General features: G+C 33.0%; 1 protein-coding gene across 5 annotated transcripts in view; it reads left to right on the top strand.

Annotated features, from left to right (window-relative positions):
* Positions 1–24837, top strand: part of LOC145248030 (divergent protein kinase domain 1A-like) — a 226703-nt gene that overhangs the window by 198368 nt on the left and 3498 nt on the right. For all 5 annotated transcript variants that reach the window (XM_080109752.1, XM_080109750.1, XM_080109751.1 and 2 more), the window contains 3 exons: positions 515–646; positions 16937–17044; positions 21382–21600. In XM_080109752.1, the coding sequence (XP_079965878.1) occupies positions 515–646; positions 16937–17044; positions 21382–21600 (459 nt within the window). The remainder of the gene's footprint in view (positions 1–514; positions 647–16936; positions 17045–21381; positions 21601–24837) is intronic.

The raw sequence follows: 24837 nt of genomic DNA, 5'->3' as shown, positions 1-24837 counted from the left end.
AGAAGACTGTCATGGACATGTGGCACAAGAGATAAAGGCATTGAGTAACAGTCTGGCATGACAATCTTCTATAAGCTGAAGGTCTACAGGCAATACTAGCAATAAGATAAAAATTACTGAACACTTTTATTTAGTCACGACTAATGGAACAAGAACAATCTACCACTGTGAATAAAATAAAGAGTTCAGCTTTAAATTCTGTATATATTCCTCAATTTGACATGATGCACCTAGAGAGGATCAGAGGTTACACCAGCCAAAATATTATAAGAATAACATTCAAGGTGAGAATAGTACTCCAAATAATACAAATACACCTTCATCTCTAAAATGTCAAAATTCCTCAAGTTTTATCTGTAAAATATCCCAATGATCATGAGTATTCAATGTTTGAAAATATATTGAAAAATTAAAAATATATTAATCTCTTGAAGTACCATGATGTATGATTATATATGGAATGAATGAATTATGTAAATAATTCTAAGTGTTTTTTTTATTTTGTTTCCTTCAGAAAACCCTTGGTGTAAGCAGGAAGGTCATGATTGTCTACACTATATTCTCTGCCATCCTCCTGTTCTCCTTAATCTTTATGATTGTTGCTTTCTACGATCCTTGCAGTGGAAAAGTCATCAAGAATAGTTTGGTAAGTATCAAGAGTTTCTTCATAATCTGACTCTTGATTCTTATATACACACAACATAACATTCACTCCATGGATAGCTCTTGCTGCTGGTCATTTATATCTAAAAGCACATTAGTTGTAATAAAAGTGTTTTGAAGAACACCAACCTCTGACAACTAAGTCTAGCTCCAAGACCGCTTGTGTGGATTAAATATAAACTTAACAGAAGCTGATACAAGAAGCAATTAAAAAAATTAAAATGTAGAAAAATAGTCAAGCACTTGACTCATCCCAACTCTCATTTATAGATGTTTGCATATGTGAAAGTTGAAAATTTCATCCTTAAGATTTGCAAAATCAGACAATTATGAAAGTTAAGCTTTTTTTTTTCTTAGAAATCTTGCAATAGAAATCAAATTGTGCTGAATCTATAATTTATGCAAATTATTTGTGAAATCTTGTAATATATTTATTTTAAGACAGTCCTAGTATATCTTAGTTTCTTATTACACTACCATTCAACTTTGAGTTTTCTAACTTCTTTTTTAATGGATGTATGGTATATTTAAGGTATTACAGCAGATTACTTTAAAACTAATAACTTCTGAAGATAGTGGCATATTCTGATTTATTACACAAAAATACACTTATATGGTAAATTTCATTGCTTAATGATGTTTTCACAAAGGTTTATTTTATTGAATAAGAAGTAGTATAAAAAAATGCAACAAAGCACACATGGTCTTAAAGAGGGAAAAATATCTAACCCTGCAGAGTACAGAAATAGTAATAATTTTCTTATGTTTAGTCACATTTAAAATGATTTAAAAGATTCTTAGATTATCAATGTCTTTTCTGTGGATGCCATTATTGAGATATTTTAAGTAATTTAAATTTTTTCATGTTCATATTAAATATGATGTTGATTATTCATATATGTTAATGTTTCTTACGAACATAAATCTCAAGAACTGTAACATTGGTCTTGAGCATGTGGTACAATGGGGGAAGAGGTGGCTGGTTACTTTTAATGCATTTAAAACCAAGCTTCTACCTTTACATCATCAACACTCTGATGCCCATTTGGCATCAATTGAAATGAATTGTTTTTGTCTTGGGAAAGTGCCATGTTTTGACAAGCTTCTGGGCTTGATCTTTACTCCTGATCTGAAATAGAACACGTACATCAAATCCATTGCCAAGATCGCTGAAAAAATGGTGGGATCCTTCTACCGTTTCAGTAGATATCTCTCTGCTGATGCAATTCTCTCCCTACATAAGAGCCAGGTATGTCCAAGGATGGAGTACTGTTGCTACATATGGGCGTGAGCTGCTAGAAAAACTTATCCTGCCTTGACAGAGTTCAAAATAGACATTGTAGCCTAGTGGAGAGGGCCTTTTCTCTTCTCTGCAACCTCTTTCCCACAAAAGAGATGTGGCGAGCCTGTCTCTGCTTTGTTGTTATTTTCATGAAAAGTGCTTGTCTGAGTTCCAGTCTATGATCCTACCTTGCCAAACTTTCACGAAAAACACTCGTCTGTTTGAAACTACTATCAATAATTTCCCCCACTCTTTATCTGTGCCTAAACCTAAATTTAGATTCCATGAACAAAACTACTTTCTTAGAACTGCACGACTGTGGAACTCTCTTCTGTTTACTTGCTTTCCAGCTGATTACAATTTGATTGTCTTCAAGTTCAATGTAAACAAATTCTTCATGAGCCATCCTCTTAAGTAATCCAATTCACCAAATTTCCATTGCTAACGATTATTACCATATTGTCCCGTTGACTACTGTACACTCATTAATCCTTATCCTCGAGTGGCCTCCAGGTCTTGATAAGTTGGGACTCGTTTGTTTAAAAAAAAAAGTCTTTGTGCCATAGTAAAATATCAGCAATGATCTAAGAACTTTTGTTCAGAAAACACCTAACCAGAATTAACAACATACTCATCCAACTATGCAAATCTCTTTCTCATGTCAATCTCTATTTTCCTTATGCATCACCATCATTCTCATTTTTTTTAACCTGGTTGCTATCCATGTATGCAAATTAGTGATATCTACAAATTTACATATGTTGAGTATGAACTTTTGATCTCTTGAAAATGTAACATATAAGGCATTGCAGGTACTTTGGATCAACTAATCATGGTAATTAATTGTCATATCAGCTGAAATGAGTTCTTTTTTTCTGAATGTTATTGAATTCCACAGTAATTTTGAGAATCACCATTTTGATGGATTTTTCACGTAATCAAATAAGCCTAGAATTAATGACCAAATCCATGCTATCTTCATTTTGTTTTCTGTTTTTTTTTCTTTTTTCTCGAATATCCATCTTAATTTGTTAGAATCATCTCGTATTTAAAGAAATCTTTTTCAAATAAACTGTTCAATTTTGATACTTTTATAACAAGAGCAATTTATTCCAAAGTTTTCTGTTGAAAACTTTTGAAGAAATTGTTTTTTATTTTTTTAATTGAAAGGTGTCACATGACATAACCAGTTGATCATCATATTTCTTATTGCACTTTGGAAATCAATTGAATTTGTTACATACTCACCTTAGTTTTATTCTTTTCCTTAAAATAAAGAACTGCCAATGTGTTCAATATGTCAAACACCACAATCCCTCAAAGATTGCATTGGCTTCACCAATATCCAGTGAAAATTTTATATATTTTAATAGAAATGAAGGGGCTTTTTAGGCAAACCAGCAAAATTTACATTTTGGGTTCATAAGATGAGTGAAATTTGAGGAAACCATAAGAACAATGTAATCAAAGAAATTTATTTACTATTATTAATCAAAGAGTCACCATACAATGACTTAATCAAAAAAAAAAATATATTTTTATTAAAATCATAAACTCATTTACAAAAAGAAAAAGAATGACTTTTAAACAAAAATGTATTTGCAATGAATTTGTTTCTTTTTTGCACAAAACCAGTACTAGCTATCTCTAAAACTTCAGAAAATAGATGGTTCCAGCAAAGTACTTTGTTTTATCATTTTTGTTCCATTACTTAAAATGGCATCAATAAATATTATGTCATCGATTTTTTAACAATGAAAACATTACTATAACAACAACAACAACAAAAGACATTACTATATGTTCATCTGCTCCAAACTGAAATTCCATCAACCTTCATTCATTTTGGATGAATCAGATGATTTTATTGTTGGCATTAGTTTTCCTGATATCTTTCTAGTTAGAATTCTTTCTAGAAAGACATCAAGTACTTATGGAGGATCACATGAAGATTGCTAACATCCGAAGTGAAAGCATTCCATTAGAACAAACTAGATTCGAACGTGACACACTCAGGTTGTCCATTTCCACTTACCATTAACCACTGTCATCTCCTAACTTTCATAATATTAGTAATTGCTATAATGTTAAATTATAAAACTTGTATAAAATATATAATTTATTGAATGAATCAGTGGTGAAAATTTAATATTAGGTTGGTGCAAAATTTTTTTTTTTTTTTTTTTTTTTTTGACGTTCAACTTCAACTCCTTTCATAATAAACTTTATTAATCAAAATAAGAACCATTAGAATCGACCCAGTTTTGCCAACAAGAAACAAGTTTATATATCCCATAAGCATAGAAATTCAGAGTTCTGTAAGCAATGAAGTCATTGAAGGCTGATTCGGCATCATCTTGACTTTTGAAGCATTTTTTGCCCAGGAAGTTGTTGAGATGCTTGAAAAAGGGATAATCAGTGGACAAGAGGTTCAGTGAATATGGCGGATGAAGCAGTTTATAGCCCAATTCATTCAGCTTCTGCTTCTGCAGAGTCAGTTGAGCAACATGTGAGTGAGTGTTGTCATGGAGGAGAATTGGTCCCTTCATATTGACCAATCTCAGGCATATACGTTGGAGCTTCTGGTACATTTCATCAATACTTCGTCAATACGTCAGTACTTCTCTACTGTAATCGTTTCACCTAGATTCAAGAAGCTGTGATGGATGAGACTGGCCACAGATCACCAAACAGTCATCATAACCTTTTTTTGGTGCAATTTCGGCTTCGGGAAGCGTTATGGAGCTTTGCCGACATCTAACCACTGTGCTGAATATCACCAGTTGTCGTAGAGGATCCACTTCTCATCATACCTCACAATCCACTTGACTGGTGCTATCAGATCAGGCTGTCTATTGGCTTCCTGAGACGAAATGCACCTACATCGATTTTCTGTATTTATTTTCTATTCTCTTTTGTAAAACTTAATTATGTTCTGCAAAAACAAAAACAACCCCCTTCCCCTCTCCTTTCCTTTTCTTTTCCTACTTACCAACCCCATCGCCCCCTCCCCCCTTTTTTTTGCCTTGTTGGTAGGGCACTAGAATAAGCCGACTGCCCCCCTGCAGAGGGTAAAAATCCCTCAATGGGGCAACCAGTTAGCCGTGGGTTGCTACCCGTAATGCCTTAGGACGTGATCTTGGTGATTGAGCTAACCTAGACCTGGGTGTATAAAAGTCTAGCCACTGCAACGCATTACTTCGGCCCTTACTTCGGCTAGACGGGCGGTCGGAGAGGCCCGATCCGACCAATCGGCCAGTCACGCCAAGCCCTAGCACTTACACCCAAAGTACCAACTATCACAACAAAGATCGAAACTTAAAGGTACTCCCATCTTTTTTTTTTTTTTAATTATTTTTCTTCCCCCACTACAAAAAATAGGCAAACCAAGTAAGTGCTAGAAGGTGGTGGCAAGGGTCAATCAATTGGAAAGACCAGAACTCAACACTCCATCTGAGCAAATGTATTTTTGAGGACATATTGAACAGAAAATATAGTGCTTGAGAACTCCTTAGCAAAAGTATATATCCTCCACGTAGCCCCAACATGGTCAAAGCGAATGGGTTTCCCCCTTACTATGCCCCAATTTTGCATGTCGAGGTGGGTAGGGAGCGTGGTTGATGAAAAATAAATCCCAAAATCCATGAATGATAAAAACAAATGCATCCCCCTCAAAACCCTTAAAAGAAACCATTCCTCTGACTCTGACCTCTCAAGCTCAGATGAAGAACAAAAATTCAAAATTAAAAAAAAACACTCCAACTATAGTCGAAGGAAACTTCCCACGATTCTTAGTTATTGAATTAATGGACAATAAAAAAATTGGAAATTTATCACCTTTCCTAATAGGCAAGACATTATCCACAAAAAGTAAACCAAAAATAATCCAAAAAACAAAAGATGGAAATCTACTAGTTGAGATAACCAATCTTAGAGATGCTCAATCTCTACTCAAAATGAAGAACTTCCATGAGTACAAGTGCAAAGTCTTTCCCCATAAAACACTAAACACTTCGAAAGGAGTAATTCGAAGTTATGAACTATCACTAGCAATGGAAGAATAAAAACCAAATTAGAAAAACAAGGAGTAATCAACCACATCCGCATAAACATAAAAAGAAACAATAAAATAATAACCACCAACACATACATACTAACGTTTAACAAACCAACAATACCTAAGGAAATAAAAATCGGAAACTTAAATGTAAAAGTAGACCAATATATCCCAGCCCCATTAAGATGTTTCCATTGCCAAAAATATGGATATCATAAAGAAGCCTGTAAAGGAATAAAAATATGTGGAAAATGTGGCAACAAAGAGCCTGACCACACCGAAGAAAAATGCATAAATGAGGTGAAATGCGCTAACTGCAAAGATCATCTGGTCTTCTCTAAAATATGCAAAACATATAAAAAAGAAAGAGAAATTAAAGAAGTAAAATACAAAAAAAACACAACCTTTCCAGAAGACAGAAAAATAGTTGACACGTACATGAAAGGCAACACATATGCTGAGACAACAAAAAAGACAACTAAACCATACCAATATAATGAAATACATGGTCAATATAGGGAGCTGATAAACAAACTGATTACATTAAATATTAAAGAATGGCCAGAATTTCAAAATAGCCTAAAAGAAAAATACTCGAATCTGGGAAACAAAATAGAAATAACAAATCCAAACAAAGAAAATAATATTCCATCCACAACAGAACCATTAAAAAAATTATCACAGAAACCAACAAAACAACCACCAGAAATTAATAAAAACATAAGCAATGATAAAACAGCAAATAAAGAACGTTCCAGAAAAGAAGAAAACCAAACAATAGACACTCAAAATAGATTCCAAATTCTAGAAAAAATGGAAACCGAAAATACTCTAGATAAAAAAAGAAGCCAAACACAAGTAATCAAGAGGGGAAAAAATGAACAAGAAGCCAAAACAGCAACATCTCAAGCAAGATCCAGATCGACGTCCAGATCCAAACAAAAAAAGAAAAACCCAGCAAAATACTTCACCAAAGACACAAACTCCGACAAAAGATAAACCCTCTACTTGTAAAGAGATGGAAATAAAGGAAAACTAAACAGCGTCATGGATAGAAATAAAACACAACAAATTATCCAATGGAATTGTCGTGGAATAAGATCTAATTATAATGAACTTCTTATACTTATCTCACTCTTCAACCCAGCCATTGTTTGCTTACAAGAAACCTTCCTACAAAACAATAACCATTTCAAAACACCAAACTATGAACAATACAACTATTTCCATAACACAGGCCTTCATGCTAATGGAGGCATCTCAATTCTTGTAAGGAATAAAATACCTCAAAGCAATTTCTCTGTCAAAATAAATCTCCAAGCAATTACAACTCAAGTCACATTACACAAAACAATCACAATCTGCTCAATATACCTCCCTCCTTATGAACCAATAAATGAAAATGAACTAGAAAATTTAATAAAACTACCTTCACCATTCATTCTTCTAGGAGACTTTAACTGCCACAATACGTTATGGGGATGCGAAGTCACAAACTCAAAAGGAAACAAAATTGAACAATTAATTAACAAAAATAACTTGTGCCTTCTCAATCAAAAAAATCCCACATACTTAAATCCAACAAACGGATCAACTAGTGCCATTGATCTTACCATGTGTAATCCATCAAGCTTCTTGGATTATACATGGAGCACTTACGAAGAACCCTGTGGAAGTGATCACTTCCCCATTATAATCAATTACAGTAACTCCATCCAAAACCACATACCCAGGTGGAACACAAACAAAGCCAACTGGGCTGAATTTAAAGAACTTTGTTCACTAAAATTAACAGAACATCAAATCCAAACAATAGAAGAATTCACGGAAGTACTCATAACAATAGCTAAAAAATGCATACCCAAAAATTCTCCTCCTGGAAAAAAACCCCCAAAAAACCATGGTTCAATCCAGAATGTAAAACGGCCATTAGACAGAGAAAGGCAGCCTTAAGAAAATTTAAAAACAACGAACAACTTAATAGAATACAAACACCAAAGAGCTAAAACTTGAAAAACAATTAAAGAATGCAAAAGATCCTGTTGGCAACAATTTTTCAACAAAATCAACATCACCACTAAACCCAAAACCGTCTGGGAAATGATTAGGAAAATAACTGGAAAATATAATCTGAATCCAATCAAACACCTCCTCACAAATAAACAGAAAATAACTGATAAAAAAGATATAGCTAACACACTAGCTAAAACCTTTGCCGAAAACTCATCATCAAAACACTACAATAGACAATTCCAAATACTTAAGAAACATGAAGAAAAGTACAAAATAAACTTTAACTCCAAAAACCAAGAGCCTTACAATGAAATCTTCTCACTCAATGAACTAGAAACCGCCATAGAAAAATCCCATAACTCAGCTGTAGGACCAGATGAAGTGCACTACAGCTTCCTTAAAGAAATTCCACCGGAATCATTAAAATTCCTTCTCAAAATTTATAATAAAGTATGGGAAACAAAAGATTTCCCAACTTCATGGAAAAATGCAACAATAATACCAATACCCAAACTGGGAAAAGATACATCAAACCCATGCAAAACGTTCAAAAGAATGATTAACTACCATCTTATGATATCTAGATGACAACAAAATAATTTCTGAAATCCAGTGTGGATACCAAAAAAATTGAGGATGTATAGACCACATCACTAACCTCGAAAATTATATCAGAGAAGCTTTTATCAATAAGGAACACATAACATCTGTTTTTTTTTTTTTTTGATCTTGAGAAAGCATATGAAACTACCTGGAAACATGGTATCATAAAAGATCTCCACAACATCGGACTAAGAGGCAGATTACCTGAATTCATAAAAAACTTCCTAACAGACAGATCTTTCCAAGTTCGCATAGACTCAACTTTATCAGACCCACAAAATCAAGGAGTGCCCCAAGGCAGCATATTATCAACAACTATCTTTAACATAAAAATCAATAACATTATAAAAGAATTCTCTCCTGATATACATAGCTCCTTTTATGTAGATGACTGCTCAATCAGCTACAGATCTAAATACACTCACACTATTTAAAGAAAACTACAACATAACATAAATAAAATTAATAAATGGGCAACTAAAAATGGTTTCAAATTCTCCAAAACTAAAACAAAATGCATCCATTTCTGTAATCAATGCAAACTCCACCCTGACCCAACCTTACAGATTGAAGGCGAAAAAATTCCATTCATAAATGAACACAAGCACCTGGGGATCATTTTTGACAAAAAACTAAATTTCATTCCACACATCAATCATATCAAAACCAAATGTAATAAAGCATTACAACTCCTACGAGTCATCGCCCATACAGATTGGGGAGCTGACAAGAACACACTACTCAAATTATATAGAGCATTAATTAGATCAAAAATAGATTATGGTAGCTTCATATATCAATCCACCAGAAAGTCATATCTAAAAACCCTCAACACAATATGCCACTCCGGACTAAGACTAGCACTAGGAGCATTTCCAACCTCCCCTGTAGAAAGCCTGTATGCAGAAGCACATGAAACTCCTCCAATGCTCAGAAATCAAAACCTTGGTCTAAAATACTACACAAAACTTACAGCCAACCCCACAAACCCAGCACACAATAGCACTTTAAATCCAAACCGTAAACACCTTTTCGACCAAAAAGAAAATGCAATCAAAACCTTTGGACTTAGAATAAAATCGATTTCCAAAGAAGCAAGTCTACCCATAACTAAAATTCACGAAACTGTCCTACTCAAAATCTCTCCCTGGAAAATCGTATCCCCTAACATCGACCTAAGTTTAAATAAATATGAAAAGAAACGTACTCATCCAATAACTTATGATAATTAGTGTTGGGACGATTCCTAATTTTTATACGATTCCGATTCCAGGAAAATATTGATTAACGATTCCGATACCAAGTACGATTCCGATTCCTAGGGAATTATTGTTTTGAAATATACCAGGTAGTTTTATACTTATGGTCGGTAGTTCCCAAATATGTTCCCTAACTTTGGGAGAGATATTTTATGTCTACACCAGTATACCGTCGTGTTTTGGTTTAAATAAAATTATTATATAGTAAACTAAACGGAAAACTTAGCAAAATCTATTTTCGAGAAAATTTATTTTACTTAATTGGAATACAGAAAAAAAACTCAAATAAAATAGAATTTATCCTTCAGAAAAAAAACAAATAAAATAGAATTTATATAACAGAACAAAAACAAGAAAATTAGAGAATAAATACACACGATTCATTATTTTGGTCCTCATAATTAACAGATTTAATGAATTAAATAAAAAAAAATATTGCGGAAGAGAAAGAAAATATATACTAATTAAATATAAAAAAGATAAATATTTGATTTAATAATTTATAAATGAACGTGCGTAATGAAAAAAAAACAATATACCATGTGACATGGCGCCGTAGATACAAAATAACCTTTCCAAAGTTAACGACCATATATGAGAAATACCATTAATCGAAAGTTTTTGTGTTTTATACCAAAAGGTAGGTATAGCGAAAAGTTACAATTAAAGGAATTTCAAAAACAATTTTTTGTTTGGCTATTGATAGTTGTATTTGTGACGGCAGTTCTTTAGACCTCCATAATTCACAAGGAGTAGTTAACACCTATTATTTTTTCTTACTTTTTCATTGCTTTTACACGTTGTTTCTAACGTGAAGAATAAGTTTAGCCAAACTAATTTTGAAATAGGGTATATCAAAGGAACACATATAAAAATGATACCACTATAAAAAACAAATGAAATACTAGATAAAATTGAGCAAACATAATTACCAAAATTACAGAAAACGATAAAAAAAAAAAATGGTGAAGTTTGTTGAGTGAAATGAATTATTGAAAGAAAATTAATTGAACTAATAGAAATGTTAAATAAAAAAATGTCACATTTCAATATTTTTTTAATAATTAAATTCTCAGGGTTGTCGAAATTAAAAATTAAGTGATTTTTTTTTTTTATTAAACTTCTTTCGAAGCTTGTTACCTTGAAAAATACATTTAAAATCCTGTTTTTTTAAAATAAATTGAAAAATAAACGCAATTAAAAAAATTTAATTGATAATTGAAACTTTAAAAACATATTAAACATTGAAAAATTACTTATCTCACAAATTAACGTCCAATAAAGTAGATCCAGTCTTCTTACAAGAATTCGGTTATAATAAATATATCTTTCCCAAACTTAAAAATTAAATCTTTTTTTTTTTTTTTTTTTTTTTTTTTTTTTTTTTGAGAGAGAGAGTGCTTTAAAATCGCCGGGGAGTGCCGCCTAAAATTTTAAAGAAGTAAATTTTAGGAGTTTAGTGCCTTTCAAAGACGATTATCATAATTTATTATCATCATTTAATTTCCTTTTTTTCCTCCCCCCACACCTTTCCACGTGGTTCAGTAGTTAACCAATGCTCCTGTTGCTGTCAGTCAGCTATCTTTACCTAAGTTTTAATTTCTAGTTAAAAGAATTTTTCATGAATAGAATCAGCATTTTTAAAAATTATTTTTTTAGTTGTATATATTGTATTTACTCTTTGAAGTTAAGGAGGGTTAAAAAAATTGGTGACACCTAGATGGTGACGTAGGCAAAAAAAAAAGACACTGCGATTTCGACCCTCACTAATAAAACTGCTCTGAGTGACTAGTTGGTAATTTTTTGTTCCTTTTCTTTTTTATTTTGCTCCTCCAATTTATTTGGATGCATCATAGTTAAATGTTTTAACATGTTGGTTGTGGTCATGTTAGATGGTTTTATTCCTCGCAATATTTTAATTTGACAGACTTTGCAAATGGCTTTCAACTCATCATCTTCATCAACTTCAAAAAGTTTCCATGGAAGACTTTTTTTGGACTTTGGCGTTGTGCGTTCTATCCCAACCATTATCAATGGACCAAAGGTCATCTAGTCAGCGTCAGACAGGGCCAAACTATTTGCAAAGAACTTTGCAGCTAATTCTACCCTATGCGACGAAGGCCATCAACTCCCCATATTTCCTCCTACAACACAGAACAAGCTAGGTAACATACAAATATCCGTGCATGAGGTCGCCAAGCTAATCAAGAACCTAGATTTTAGTAAGGCAACTGGCCCTGATGGCATCCCAATTATAGTGTTAAAAAAGCTTCAACCAGAACTTGCTCCCATACTTACGAAACTATTTAAGCGCTGCCTTAAGGAGAAGTGCTTTCCGACTCCCTGAAAGACCTCATCAGTTTGCCCTGTATTTAAGAATTCAGGTGATAAGTCCTCTCCCTCTCAGTACAGACCAATAAGTCTCCTGTGTGTTATGAGTGTTGCTGGAATCCATATTAAATAGAGAAATAGTCAACCACCTCAGCAGGAATAAGCTTCTTAGTGACACACAATATGATTTCCGCTCTGCAAGATCTACCACAGATGTGCTGACGGTTATATCCCACAGGATTAGTGAATCTCTTGACAAAGGCTTCCTTTCTAGGGCAATTGCTCTTGACATATCAAAGGCCTTCGACAAGATATGGCATAAGGGTCTACTTCACAAGATTTCCAGCTACGGTATAACTGGAAATGTTTTCTCAATCATTAAATCATTTCTCTCCGATAGGCTCATAAGAGTAGTGGTAGATGGACAAAAATCGGAGGCCTGCAATATAAATGCTGGAGTCCCTCAGGGGTCAATCCTGGGCCCAACTCTCTTCCTGATCTACATCAATGACCTCCCTAAACACATACTTAAATCATTCGTTGACATCTATGCTGATGACACGGCCATCTACGGCAACACATCAAAGGCTGTAAATGACGAAGTTCTCTCGGATTCTCTCTCCTCTGATCTCGAGCGCCTAGTTCAGCGGGGGAAGATGTGGCTGGTTACCTTTAATGCATCCAAAACCAAACTCCTATCCTTACATCATCAACGCTCTGATCCCCAGCTGGCATCAATTGTGATGGATGGCTCTCGTCTGGGTGAGGCCCCGTGTTTTGACAAGCTTCTGGGTTTGACCTTTACTCCTGATCTGAAATGGAACACGTACATCAAGTCTGTTGCCAAGGTCGCTGGAAAGATGGTGGGATCCTTCTACCGCTCCAGAAGATATCTCACTACTGATGCAATTCTCTATCTATATAAAAGCCAAGTATGTCCAAGGATGGAATACTGTTGCCATATCTGGGCAGGAGCTGCCAAAAACAGCCTATCCTGCCTTGACAGAGTACAAAATAGTCTTCGTGGTTTAGTGGGGAATGCTCTTTTCTCTACCCTGCAACCTCTCTCCCACAGAAGAGACGTTGCGAGCCTATCCTTGTTTTATCATTATTTTCATGGCAGGTGCTCGTCTGAACTCCAATCCCTGGTCCCCCCTCGCCAATCTTTCATGAAAAACACCCGTCTAGCTGAATCCACTGTGAAAAATTTCCCCCACTCTATATCTGTGCCTAAATCAAAACGCGGATTCCATGAACAAAGCTTCTTTGTTAGAACTGCACGCCTGTGGAACTCTGTTCCGTCTGCCTGCTTCCCTCCGAACTACAACTTGGATGTCTTCAAGTCCAATATTAACAAATTCCTAATGAACCGCCCCCCTAATTAAACACTTCATCAAATCTCCACACTAACGTAATGTACTTGCAATAACCCTTATCACTGAGTGGCTTCCGGGCCTTGATAAGTGGTGATCACTGTAAAAAAAAAAAAAAAAAAAAAAAATCCGCTAAAAAAGACAAAGAAAAAAATATAAAGGGATGGGGCGGTAAATTGTACCAACCGGTAGTTAACAAAAAAGACTTATAGAATTTAATTTTTGAAACCAATGTATAAAAGTTTACATAATGAAATGCAAATATGCATTTTCTTTTGAATTTTTTTTTTGGTTGACTGTGTTCAATTCACACATGGTTGATGCGGTTCAATATTGCTAAACTATAAGTCTTAAGTAAAATTCTATTCATAAATACTTTTTTAAAATGAAATTATTTAATTAATCGTAAATATTATTTAGACATAAAAATTAATTGATTACAAAACCTTTTAAAAATATATATATTAATTTCTTTTTCGTTCGGCAAAAAACTGCGCAAAACACTTTGAAGTTTCAATTTAAAATTCTAGAAAAAAGATTATATTATTCTGCTTTTAATATAATCAAATTCAGGGTTTTATCTTTCTGGAGAAATAAATTTAAAAAATGGATTTTATTTCAATGAAATTAAAAAAAAAAAAAACTTTACTGAATTGAATTAATTACCCTTGAATTAACGAAGGGGTTATTTAATAACTTTAGGTTTGGAAGAGATAGGTATGGGGTCGATTTTTTGGAAACATCAAAAGAAGCCGACAACTGTCAAAACTTTGCGAAATAATACAACGTGATCAATTTCATTTTAGAGATATTTCTTTCAAAAGCCTTCTTTTAAAAAAAGAAAAAAAGTACATTGTTCTATTAAACCGTTTACTGATTAAATAATTTGACTTTGCTCGTTTTATTTTAAGATAATATAAGTTGAAAAAGCATTTTCATTCACTATTAGAAGATTTGTCAGTAAAAAAAAAACAATCGCCAAAAAGATAAGCGTTTTTTTATTTTTCGCAATGTAGAGCCCTGCATACTTCTTTTCAAGTTAACTCTTTTGTAGTTTTGATTACAATAGATCTGAATGAATGAACCTTGTAAGGGAGGGGAGGGGCACTAAGCATTGCCCTGTTAATAATAAATTTCTTTGGTTTCTTTTTATAACATGCTACATTTCTCTCTTGCGGTTAGAAATATCAGGAAATTTTTTAATTTTTTTCAACATCAGACTAAAAGAATCGTAATGAAGGAATCGGAAAATTAAGCTATTTTTTAACGATGCGATTCCGATTCCGATACCTCCCAAAATACACGATTCTTACGATTAACGATTCCGATTCCGATTAATCGTCCCACCACTAATGATAATCTCGATAAAATCAAAGAAAAGTATCCAGACCACACACACATCTATACAGATGGGTCTAAACAAAATATCGCAACAGCCAGGGCAGCAATACTCAATAAATCAATCAAAAAACAATCAAACCTCCCAAAAGAAACCTCAATCTTCAGTGCTGAAATACATGCTCTAATCCTAGCTCTCAAACTCGCCTCCAATAACAAAAAAAAAACAAATTTATAATCCTTTCAGACTCCCAATCTACTCTAAAAGCGATTAAAAAATAAAAAGATGGACAACCCCCTAATTGCAAAATTACTCCAAAAATTAACTGACCTAAACAGTAAAAAAGAAATCATTTTCTGCTGGATACCGAGCCATTCCGGTATTAAAGGTAATGAATTAGCAGATTCTGCAGCAAAAAACGCCTTAAATCTTCCAATCGATGCAAATTTTAAAATTCCATACATAGATAAAAAAAAACATATCAACGCATATACAACAGAGAAATGGCAAACCTACTGGAATGAACACCCTAACAACAAACTTCATGAAATCATGCCAAAAAACAAGAACAAAATACGAAACTAAACAGAAAAGAAGAAGTCAAACTAACAAGAATAAAAATAGGCCATACTCACTTAACTCACTCATATCTCCTAAAAAAAGAAAGCCAACCCATCTGTATACCTTGTCAAACACCACTCACAATCAAACACATATTAATTGAATGTACTGATTTTGTAACAGTAAGAAATCGATTCTACAAAGAAAACAATATTAAAGAGTTATATGATAAAAGGCAATCCCCACACCGTGCTCTCATATCTTAAAAAAAATTGGCCTTTATAAAAAAAATTTAAAAAGAACCCTTTATACAACTGTCCTGGATATGACCTAAAAACTATATCCGATGGTGAGGCCCCACCTTGCGGGCCTTGGGGAGTGTGGAGCCACCCTTTAATTGCCGTTGCTCCCAGGTCCACTCTGACCCGGAGTGGTAGTACCTGTTAGGGTCCCAACTATGGGTTAAATAGAATCCAAATTAAAAAACAAATATACCCCATTAAAAATCGTTACTCAAAATAACTAGATTCAGCATTAAATAACCTGAAAAAGGTTGATATGCCGTAAAACAAAAACAACCAACCAACCAACAATCCACTTAAGAAATGTGTCGTTTTTGTTGTGCAGAAGAAGACACCTCGAAATGACGATTTTTTTTTTTTTTTATTCAATTCATGTGACAACCATTTATCCAACTTTTTTGACTTCCTTATTTGCATTAAATGGCGAACGACTTGTTAAGTGGTCGACCTTAAGTTCAACAACAACTTCTCATGTGATTTTGTGAGGATTGGCATCAATTAAGGCTTTCAAATTTCGTTACCAACTGCACGACCATCTTCATTTTTGAGACTCTCATCACCATTGCCAAATTTCTTGAACCACTGTTGTGCCACATGTTCATTAGTGGTTCCTGGGCTAAATGCATCATTGATATCACAAGCTGTTTCAGCAGCTTTTTGACCTAGTTTGAACTGGAACAAGAAAATCGTGTGGATTTGAATTTTGTCCAGGCTGTCAAAAAACCTGCAAAAAAATAAGAGTGGTAATGAATAACCTGATTCAATAGAACGAAAAACGATAAAAAAAAAAAAAGATATATAACATGGCTATATATATCAATGAATTAATTCAGAAATCATATATAAAAGTAACGTGAAAAAACGATATTGTTTTGCACCAACGTAATAATTCTGATTTTTGGTGATTTTTAAAATACATAAACAAATAACATCTTTTTCACAAATAGTAATCTTTTACCCCCACCTCCACTCCTGTCTTATGGGTTGTTAGTGCATATCCCTAGTATCAGCCTTGTTTACAAATCCTTTCTACAGAAGAAAGGGTTCAGCATTAAATAAACCACTTTAGTTTAATATGCTGTTAAATAAAGAAACAGATCCAAATTTGTTAGTTTTGTTTTCTAATTGTTGTTTACTTGATTCTGTCTTTCAGTGTCAACTTTATGAACAAGGTGTCGTGTCAGGGAAACTTTGTTACCCACTGTGTAAAGAAGATGTCCCTATCTTTTCACACTGTATCAAGCAGCAACCGCATGTTAAGGTTAGTTTATTTTGTTTTATAGTTTCTGATAATACATTTATATAATTTGTATTTTAACATATTGAAATATCATCTTTTGAAACAACATTCCTCATATTATTCTATTGTCCTTAATTATTCAGATGTGTTAGAATGGTCTATTGCAATTTGAAAGGTAAGCACATGGCTGAGCAAATGAGGTGGAAACATTCTGTTCATGGAGATCCAGGTTCGATTCTACCCATTCTTTAGTGGTCAATAAATGGCTACTAGTTTAATTTCTGGAGTTAAAAAGATAAAGGAGTAAGAAGCCTCAAATATTTTATCTAAGTGGATAAAGCTGATGCTTTAATTGGGTTAGATATGCATGTCTGATTCTTAGTCTGCTTAATACTACATTTTGTTTCAAATTGGGTAGAATTTCTAATTTTTTTTTTTTCTCTCTTTCAGCTGTTGGCTGTGGTTCATGTAATTCATTGTTTGGGAACATATCCCACATTGTTTGATTTTATTTTTGAAATGTATATATGGAAGTTTGAGATGCTTTTTTTGCAAGTATTTCATCCCTTTTGATTTCCTTTGATATCTACATAACTGAGAAGCCAGGTCAGAGCTCCTCTTGAAAAGGAAAGATTTAATGTCGCATCTGGCTAAGGTTGATGACTTTTGATTTTTTTGATTTCATGCTATTACAATCTTTGGCAGTGAAAACATCTACAAATTCCTTTAATTCCCAGTGGTCAAACTCTGGATGTACCTTTTGCTTCTGCTTCTGCACGACTGCCATCAAGAGAATTAGACCCTTGAGTAGGCTAAGTTCTTCTTCTGAATATGGCACCAGCCATTCATTCTGTTGCCACAGTTGAATCTCATTCTCATAGGCATACTTGACATGACAAGATACTGTATTGTTGCACACTGTTATTCACTTCACTGGACGAGTGACCGTTTACCCATTTTCACAGTGCTGTCCATGCTTTGTTACTGTGATCATAAGTCACACTAAAGTCCGGCTTGTTGATCGAGATGGCAACACATCTGTTTAGGCCTCCAAAACGTGGTTTGCTTGATTCCGTAAAATAAACTCCACTGAGTTTCTTGATCGCATCAATTATCAATAGTAGATCGAAGCCCAATAGCTGTTTATCCATGAGCATTGCATCAATCTCAACAGCTGGAAGTTGGTTAACCTCTACATTTATTCTGCTGTATCCTCATCAATTCAATGTCCTTCCATCAGCTGTTAGGACTCCTGCTGACTTGCGCTTCCAAAAGCGACACATGACTTTACTCATTAGAGTCTGCAAACACCTGGAATCAACTCTGTGCTCTCTTGCCCATCTACACATGGTCAGATAAGCTATGATTTTCCCTACAGATATGAATACTACGATTCTACATCTATGCACACATAATGTACAATGGATAAAGATATTGATTAACACTCAATTTTAAGCATTCACATTTTAGAGGTTGATGGTTCAATCCTTACTACAAGCAATAATAACTAAAAATAATGTAATTCATGCTTTTATTTTATCAGTACTGACCAAACAAGAACAATCTACTTCTGTGAATTAAATAAAGGATTCAGTTTGAAGTTTCATATATGTTTCTAATGTTGACACAAAGATTCCTATGTTTGAAAAAATGCACTTAAAGAAAAGTATTGGTTAGATCAGATGAAACATGAAAATAACGATTCAGATGATTCCAAATGATATAAATTATCAATCCTCATCTCCAAAATTCTAAAACTTAACACAGTTGAATTTCTTGACTCATTTTAAATTTAAAAAATTGTATTTGATGTTGGTACATTAATTTGTTTTTGATTGGTTTGCTGAATGACCAGCTGGCCAAATCACGTTTATAATATAAATTATATGATGAAAAAGTTTTGACACAAAATCTGATAAAGTGTTAAGATAAATGAAAAAATAACATAATTTTCTTTGTAACATTATGTAGACAAAATAAATGAAATCATAAAATTAGTAGTCCATTTTTTTAAATAGTTATTTAGGTTGATCATTTATATATATTTTTTTATAATTATGGAAAATCATATAGAAAAAGTCTTTATTTTGGATGTGTACTAATTGTTTTTATCATGAAAATCAAACAACTATTTTTTTGTGAAATTCAAGGTGAATACTACCTTACTTTAGGGTGAAATGAAAAAGATTATTTTGGTATCAGAAAAAAAATCTGCAAAATATCGACTTATTATTGTATTCTATTTTATTTAAACTTGAAAATAAATTTTTTATTCAGATTTCCAAATTTTAAATGATTTAAATCGATAAGTTTTACTTTGAAATTGACAACTTTTTCAGTGCTTTCCTTTCTGTTGTGGAGAAATATTTATCATTTTAAAATATTATTACACACAAAAATTAACATTTGAATATTCATTTTATATCAAGAAAAAAGTTTTGATGGAATCTAACCAGTTGAAAAGCAAAAATGAAAATTGAAATATATGAGACAGTAATTTAAGAATATCATATCAGCTATGAAATAAAATTTTAATCTTTTTAGCATATTTTACATTTTATATACATTAAAAACGAAATCAGAAATTAAATACGAACAAAAGTACCATTTCAGACTAAGAATCTATTTTATTCAACATTTAAGAAAATACCAAGTGATACACTCAAGCTATTCCAATTATTCTTATTCTAGTCAGTCAGTTTGTTCAAAATGACATGCTAAAGACATCAAATTAATTTTTGTGCATAATTTGAAATGGTTTTGATGAGGCCTTTAAACTGCCAATTTGAAAGTAAGGTTATATGCCCAATTCAGGTCTTACAGCACATTTTTGCCCTTAAACCAAAAAAAAAAAAAAACAGTTGGAATATCTAAACTTGAAACTAACATTTTTCTATTTTTTAATGTTGATGCAAGCATTTTTAAATAAATTATTTTTGTCAATTAAGATTTGATCATATCTGAAAGATAATCTACATTATTTAGGGGCTAGGGGAATTATTACTTACGCAAAATTATTTAAAGAAATCAAAACTTCTTTTGAAATTTTTGAGATGAGAATAAACTCATCATTTAGATTATTAGACTACTGTTCTCATTTTGAATTTTGTTTCAGTCAATGTAAACTCTGACCTTTGTTTGGGATATTTTGTAAAACTTAGGGATCTTTATGAAAATGAACCCTTTATTTAATCCATGTACTTATTCTGTTTGCCATAAATGCCTAGATTTTTTGTTTTTGTTTTTAGAGTTTTCTCCAACCCAAACAAGACATATTGCCATTGAAGCATAAGGGGTTTCTGTGATCAGTAGTTAAATTTATAAGAGATTTATAAATAAATCTGAGTAGGGATTTTAGCAACAAGATGTTTGTTCAAATTGTATCTAAATTTCTGCATGTTGGTATAGTTGAAACAAGCAAGGAATTCAGAAGACATACTGTCGGAAGAAAAAAGCTGTTTTTCCTATTGACCCCTACAGGTGTGACTTTGCTTCGAGGTGGATGGATTGCAGGTATTTACGTTAGAGAGTGGGTACAAGTAAGTTCATTATAGCACATTCCATGGAGGTCTTTGTAAAGCGAGTGCAGAAATTCAATACTGCCATGGTGTGACAGAGGCTGGAATTGGTCAGACAGTGCAGGATTATTGGATAATATATTCTTTTTGCTCAATGGCCAAGAAGGAGAGGCTAGTGGTTGGTGCACTAGATCAGATGTGGCAACAATATTCCATGCATGGGCAAATGGCAGTTTTATAGAAATATAAGATACCGGCAGATAAGATAAGTTTTCTAGTTCAGCAAAGGGAACCTACCTTCTTTGCAGAAATTTAAATGTCAAAGTTTTTTCTTTATTTTTGTATTTATTAACCAGTTTTTTTCTTTATTTTTGTATTTATTAACCAGTTTTTGTCTTTATTTTTGTATTTATTAACCAGTTTTTTTCTTTATTTTTGTATTTATTAACCAGTTTTTTCTTTATTTTTGTATTTATTAACCAGTTTTTTTCTTTATTTTTGTATTTATTAACCAGTTTTTTTTCTTTATTTTTGTATTTATTAACCAGTTTTTTTCTTTATTTTTGTATTTATTAACCAGTTTTTTTCTTTATTTTTGTATTTATTAACCAGTTGTTTTTCTTTATTTTTGTATTTATTAACCAGTTTTTTTTCTTTATTTTTGTATTTATTAACCAGTTTTTTTCTTTATTTTTGTATTTATTAACCAGTTTTTTTTTCTTTATTTTTGTATTTATTAACCAGTTTAATTAAGAAATTTGTCATTTGTCAACTTCTTAGCAAAACATAAAATTTATTTTTATAAAAAAGTTTTTTATTTTTTATTTTTTTTTTTTACAGAAATTCCTCTGGGAGCGGCATTTGATAGTAAAAGTTAATATGGCACCAGATAATACAAATATGCTGGATAACATTTTACTGGAACCATGGGAAGGTATCAGTCATGAAGAATTCAGCATGATGATAGACAAACACTTGAGGGAGAAACTTGGCCCAGCTGACCATAGTATTGCTTTAAAGAGGATTTTAAAATTTGGTGACTTCAATAATAATGGAGCGGTGAGTAAACAAATTTAGGGCAATTTTATTTTATCCGTGTATATATAGAACTTAATAACTTTCTTTGAAGAAAAAGTTAATTTCTAATAAAAATGATAGAACCTTTTAAATCCATCTATTGAACAAAAATAAAATTTCAAGTTGCGTAATTAAAGCATTTGAATATAAATTTCTCAGTTCAATTTTAAGAGGGAAATTTTTTACAAAAAACTCTTTACGTAATCATATCATTTTATGCTTAACTTACATTGAATAATACTCATTTCCCCTTTAAAAAATTGACCGAATCATTGTTTTAGTTTATGTTACACTTCTATAACAAACTGCCCATTGAAGATATTAAAAAAAAAAAAATAAATAAGGGCGTTGCTGGATTTCATTTTTGGTTTGTGAAATCATATAGGATTCTATTGAGCGTTACAAAGAAGATAGATTATGCAACATCCTGAATTTTTACTACCTTCGATATCTCAGCTCGAAAAATCCTTGTAGAACAAAAATTAACTAAATTTGTCACTGGATGAATTTAATCATCTGCCACAGCTTTAATTTTTCTTCACATGCTTTTATTCTTCCCTCCCACTCCTCTCATTGCTCTTTCCTCTCCTTTCATACTCAACCTACTACTCCCTCCTCTCCATTCACAGCTGACACAAACACCCTTCTATGTTCCTTCCTCTTTTTCACCTTACATTCTCTCTTTTTACCCATACTTTCTCCGTTATACTATTTCTAGAATGTTTTTAGTTGTTTGCTTTTCACTAAAGCTCTTCTACACCAAAGATTAGTCATTTGAATTTTATGAAATATTAGTTAGCTTTAGAGATGTCTATCTTATCATTTTTACCAATCTGGTTTATCCTTATCCACTATTCCATATATATATATATATATATATATATATATATATATATATAGTCTGTTTATTACAAAACAAAAACCGTCCTCTCATGACGAGATCGGTTCTACGCATGTGTCAGATGACGTCATGACCTGATTTAGTTTAAATAGTTGAAGAACTGACTAAACTTCATGTACATCGTGTTAGCTCAGTTGGTTAGAGCGTTGGGTCATTATCTAAACGTTTTGGGTTCGAATCGTGGTGTGAGATGTCTTTTTTTCTTTTTTTTTTTTTCGATTTTTTAAATTTAAATATTGAAGCAGGGTTATTTAAGCCATTTTTCACGTAACATTCGTTTTTCTGTTTTTCTTTTTTTACTTCGCTTATTCTTAGGTTTTCATTAACACCCCCATCTCCGACCGACCACACACACCCAAAAACACCCGGGTACCCATCGATTTTTTAAATTTTAATATCGAAACAGGCTTATTTAAGCCATTTTTCACATGTTTTTTTTTTTTTTGGTTTCTATTTTTCAGAAGTTTTAACGTTCATTTTTCTGTTTTCTTCTTTGTTGTTTTTCGATTTTTACATTTAACATCGTTCGTTTGCCTTACGTTAGTTTTTTTTGTGTTTTTTGTTTTGATTACCCCCCAGCTTTATTTTTCAGATAAGTTTTAACATTCGTTTTTCTGTTTTCTTTTTTTACTTCGCTTATTCTTAGGTTTTCATTAACCTACAAACAGTCGAGCAATGCTGGGTACCCCCCGCTAGTCTATAAATATAAAAGCGAAAATGTATGTATGTATGTGTGTTCGCTTTTTCTGTATGTCCGCAAAAGGATTTTTTTTCGGTGATTTCTCGAAGCCGTCGCTCATTTTTAAAACTTTTTATATCACGTCGAAATCATAATATCTAAGAGTTACGAACGGAGGTCGCCCGTCTATTTAATTTGCCCGACTCTGAAACATTAAATATTCAACATTTTGGGATCGCTGCATGTTACTTTCGTTTTTTGGTATAAAAAAAGCAAAACTCGATTCGAATCACTGGCGGCCAATGGTCTCTAGAAAGCGATCTAACGTTTGGTCAATGTCGGCATACCGTCGTCATATCAGATGGTTGCTTTCATTTTGAGATGATACACTCCCCTAATAAACGGGGGGAGTTGTTTTTCCCCAAAGTTAGGTAAAAACAAACAAACCGGGTCATTGACCTCATTAAAAACTGTCCCGCAGAAAATGTTAACTGCTGAACAGCTATTGCTTACGTCGTCGTCATCGTAACGCTCGCACAAAATGTTAACTCTACGACTTCCGTGCGGGCACCTGTCAATTTTGTTCTTACTTACATCTTTCAGTAACTCATTCTGGCTGGCTGAACGGTTAACGGTTCATGTTTTTTTTCACATTTTATTTTCCAACTTCGCCTCAGGGATTCGGGTTCGATCCTACCAACTTACCAAAACTCCTCGGTTTCTTTTTAATTTAAAAGCACACACACCTCGAAACACCCAGGCAACGCCGGGTACCCCCACTAGTATATATATATATAAATGCAGATGTACCTTGGGGGTCTATACTTATACCTTTATCATTCCTGATATTCATAAATGACTTCTCTGATAAAATAGACTCTGAGATGGGTATATTTGCTGATGATACCATGCTCTATAACAGACATGAGAGGAAAACGGATGAATATGTATCCAAGGCAATTGCAGAAGCTGCTACTAGTCTCTCATTCTTTGACTGTGTCCAAAAGAATCAACAACCAACCCACGCTATGAGTTAGGCTTCAACCGCTGTCCCATCGACAAAATGTTGCATCCCTCTGCCTGTTTTACAAGTATTTTAATGGTAGATGCCTTGACAAATTACAAGCCCTTGTCCCTCCTCGACATAAATACCCCCCGACAAACCCAACAAGCAGCAAAATCCCACCCCTACACAGTAGAAATCCCTAGATGTAAGAAAGCCTTCCACTCTTAATAAATTCTTCCCTAGGACTGCTAGATTTTGGAATTCCTTTCTGAATTCCTGCTTCCTGAACTGTTCTTACATGCAAAAGTTCAAGTGTAATGTAAACAGATATCTTGCTTGTCAACTCCCTACATAGTATCCCTAAAAATTATATCCCAGATAGTAGCCCCTACATCACAGTGGCACTGTGGCTTGTTTGAGGTGAAAATGCAATAATGAATAAAAAGATATCTATTTAATGAATTTTTTTGTTAATAAGACTTACTTGAAAAGTCAAACTTCTACACAGTGATGTACTGTGTAGAACAATGTTCCATAATATATTTTGTGGAAAATCCTCTTTCTCAAATGATGGGTGTTTCAAGTCTTGAGATTGCAAGTATGAACAAGGGCACAGAAAATATCTCAGCAGTA

This window comes from Euprymna scolopes, chromosome 26 (genome assembly GCF_053919585.1).
Source record: "Euprymna scolopes isolate OS-2025 chromosome 26, ASM5391958v1, whole genome shotgun sequence".
In the NCBI taxonomy this organism is placed as follows: Eukaryota; Metazoa; Mollusca; class Cephalopoda; order Sepiida; family Sepiolidae; genus Euprymna; species Euprymna scolopes.
The sequence above is the reverse complement of the archived record's forward strand: the minus strand, read 5'-3'. Positions and strand labels throughout refer to the sequence as shown.